We start from the raw sequence: 2,500 nt of genomic DNA on the forward strand, positions 1-2,500 counted from the left end.
ACACACACACCTGTCTCTTCAAATTCAAATTTAATAAACTTTATCGCAGTTTATAAAACAATATTGGAAAAAAGTGTCATATAATATATTTTTTTTAATTAGAAGAAGAACAAAGTTTTACTATAGCAATATTTTACAACTGTTTTTACTTTTTCTTTTTTACAATTTTTTACGAATATTTATTTACAACATTATTGTAGCTTTCTTTTTTTTTTAAACATGAAAAACATTCAAAATGTCACATATTCATCTTCAGACAGGCTGATTTTCGCTCTAATCAGTTCTTATTCTCTGTCCCTGTTGTAGGAAGTCTGAGGCGTGCAGTACCTCCGTCCTGCCAGAGGAGGGCGCTGTGTCCTGGCAGCGCGTCACTCTCATCCTGGAGCTGCTGCAGCACAAGAAGAAGATCAGGAGAGCTCAAGTGCTGGTGCCCGTTCTCTTCTCACTGCTACAACGGTACACACAGTCAGGGCAACGTGTGTGTGTGTGTGTGTGTGTGTCTGTGTGGGTGTGGGTGTGTGTTTGTGTGTCTCAGAGTGTGTTTGTGTGGGTGTGGGTGTGTGGGTGTGGGTGTGTCTCAGTGTGTGCTTGTGTATGTGTGAAAACTACATGGAAAGGGGGCGCCCTTAGCTCAGTTGGTAGGGCGTCCCCTCCATGGGCCTCGGCCAGCAGTGGACCCGGGTTCGATTCCAGCCCGCGGTCGTTCTCTGCATGTCACTCCCCTCTCTGCCCCATTTCAACTCTGTCTCTACACTATCAATAAAGCATAAAAATGCAAAAAAAAAAATCTAAAAAAAAAATACATGGAAAGTATTACTGTGTATTACGAAAAAAAATTCTTAATGCCTTTGTCATGGGTATACACTCACCCAGGAACTACAGCTGGCGTGGTAAAAACACTACTGCTTTTGTCCAAGGGGGCACTAGAATTAACACACACTGAAAGTTCCTCAGAGCACCTTTAAGGCCAAGACACACCGGTCCGACTACCCGAAAATGGAGTCTGCCGATTCAGGGAGCTCCAGTGTTCCCGTCGCGGCCAGAGAACACACCAAACCGACTGTTGCCTTTCCGTACGCTCTGTTGCTTGCGCGGGACGTAATGTCTCCACAACAGCAGGCGGCGCTAATCTGTATTGTGGCCCGAAAAAATACGGAGGCCGGATATGATGGGACGGCTCTCTAGACCATAAACATAGATATAAATACGTATTTATATTTATGGACCATAAAGAGCACCATTTTTAGCAGAGAGTGTCGAGCATGGTGTCGAGCAGTCAACAAGGGTTGATGCATGTGAGTACTCTCAAAACGAAACGAACAAACACATTAAAACAATGGCTAGCTGTTGTTAGCTGTTTGTGCTACCCGCCTCACTTCCGGGCTTCACTGATTCGCTAGCCCTCCACCAATCAAATTGCTCCAACTGAAAGACTGTCCGCCAAAAGAAGCCCGACGACATCAACTACGACCGATTTCACGGCACACACCAAACAGATTCGTGTCCCCGCCCCCTCCAGACTCTACGACGGCGATTATCGGGCCGGTGTGTCCGGGCCTTTAAAGTGATGATATATTTTGTGTTGTTGTGTCTTCAGGTGTGTGGAGCCCGGAGCAGCCGAGCAGACCAACGTAGAATACACCAAACAGCTGCTGCTCATCTGTCTGCTGAACGTGTGTGTGAGAGGGGCTCCAGGGGGCGCTGTGGGCACAGGTAGGCACACAGGCACACACACACACACACACACACACACACACACACACACACACACACACACACACACACACACAGAGAGGTACGCACACACCTTACACAAGGTTTTAATACCTTTTATAACTTTATTCACTAAAATCATAACAAGAAAATATTTAGTTTTCCTGTATATTGTAATTTCTTTTTTAAATATTTTCAGTTACTTTTTTCAATTTATTTAATTTTTAATGTTAATTATTTCTTAACTATGCAGCCTGGACTAACTTTTGAATTGTTGTGATGTGTTTGTTTGTTTGTGTCTGTCTGTGTGTCTGTGTGTCTGTCTGCCTGTCTGTCTGCCTGTCTGTCTGTCTGCCTGTCTGTCTGTCTGCCTCTCTGTCTGTCTCTCTCTCTGTCTGTCTTCCTGCCTGTCTGTCTCTCTCTCTGTCTGTCTTCCTGCCTGTCTGTCTCTCTGTCTGCCTGTCTGTCTGTCTCTCTCTCTGTCTGTCTTCCTGCCTGTCTGTCTCTCTCTCTGTCTATCTGCCTGCCTGTCTGTCTCTCTCCCTCTGCCTGTCTGCCTGCCTGCCTGCCTGTCTCTCTGCCTGTCTCTCTCTCTCTAGACGCCCCTGACCCTGAGCGGTTCAGTGTAGAGTTGGTGGTCCAGTGCATCAGAGCGTCTGACTCTCCACAGACTCATCACCACGCACTGCAGCTGCTGGGGGCGGCGGCTGCTGTGTTCCCCGTGAGTCACACACACACACACACACACACACACACACACACACACAACTCTCAGCTCCTTTAAATC

At 46.5% G+C, this 2,500-nt stretch overlaps 1 protein-coding gene across 1 annotated transcript in view; it reads left to right on the plus strand.

Moving 5' to 3' along the window:
• heatr1 (HEAT repeat containing 1) overlaps positions 1-2,500 on the plus strand; it is a gene marked incomplete at its 3' end in the record, with an annotated part of 32,196 nt that overhangs the window by 13,089 nt on the left and 16,607 nt on the right. The window contains exons 15-17 of the mRNA XM_080055034.1: positions 307-456; positions 1,598-1,713; positions 2,313-2,434. Coding sequence (XP_079911160.1) covers positions 307-456; positions 1,598-1,713; positions 2,313-2,434 — 388 coding nt within the window. The remainder of the gene's footprint in view (positions 1-306; positions 457-1,597; positions 1,714-2,312; positions 2,435-2,500) is intronic.

This window comes from Ammodytes marinus, assembly GCF_949987685.1.
Source record: "Ammodytes marinus genome assembly, contig: scaffold_86, whole genome shotgun sequence".
Lineage (NCBI taxonomy): Eukaryota > Metazoa > Chordata > Actinopteri > Uranoscopiformes > Ammodytidae > Ammodytes > Ammodytes marinus.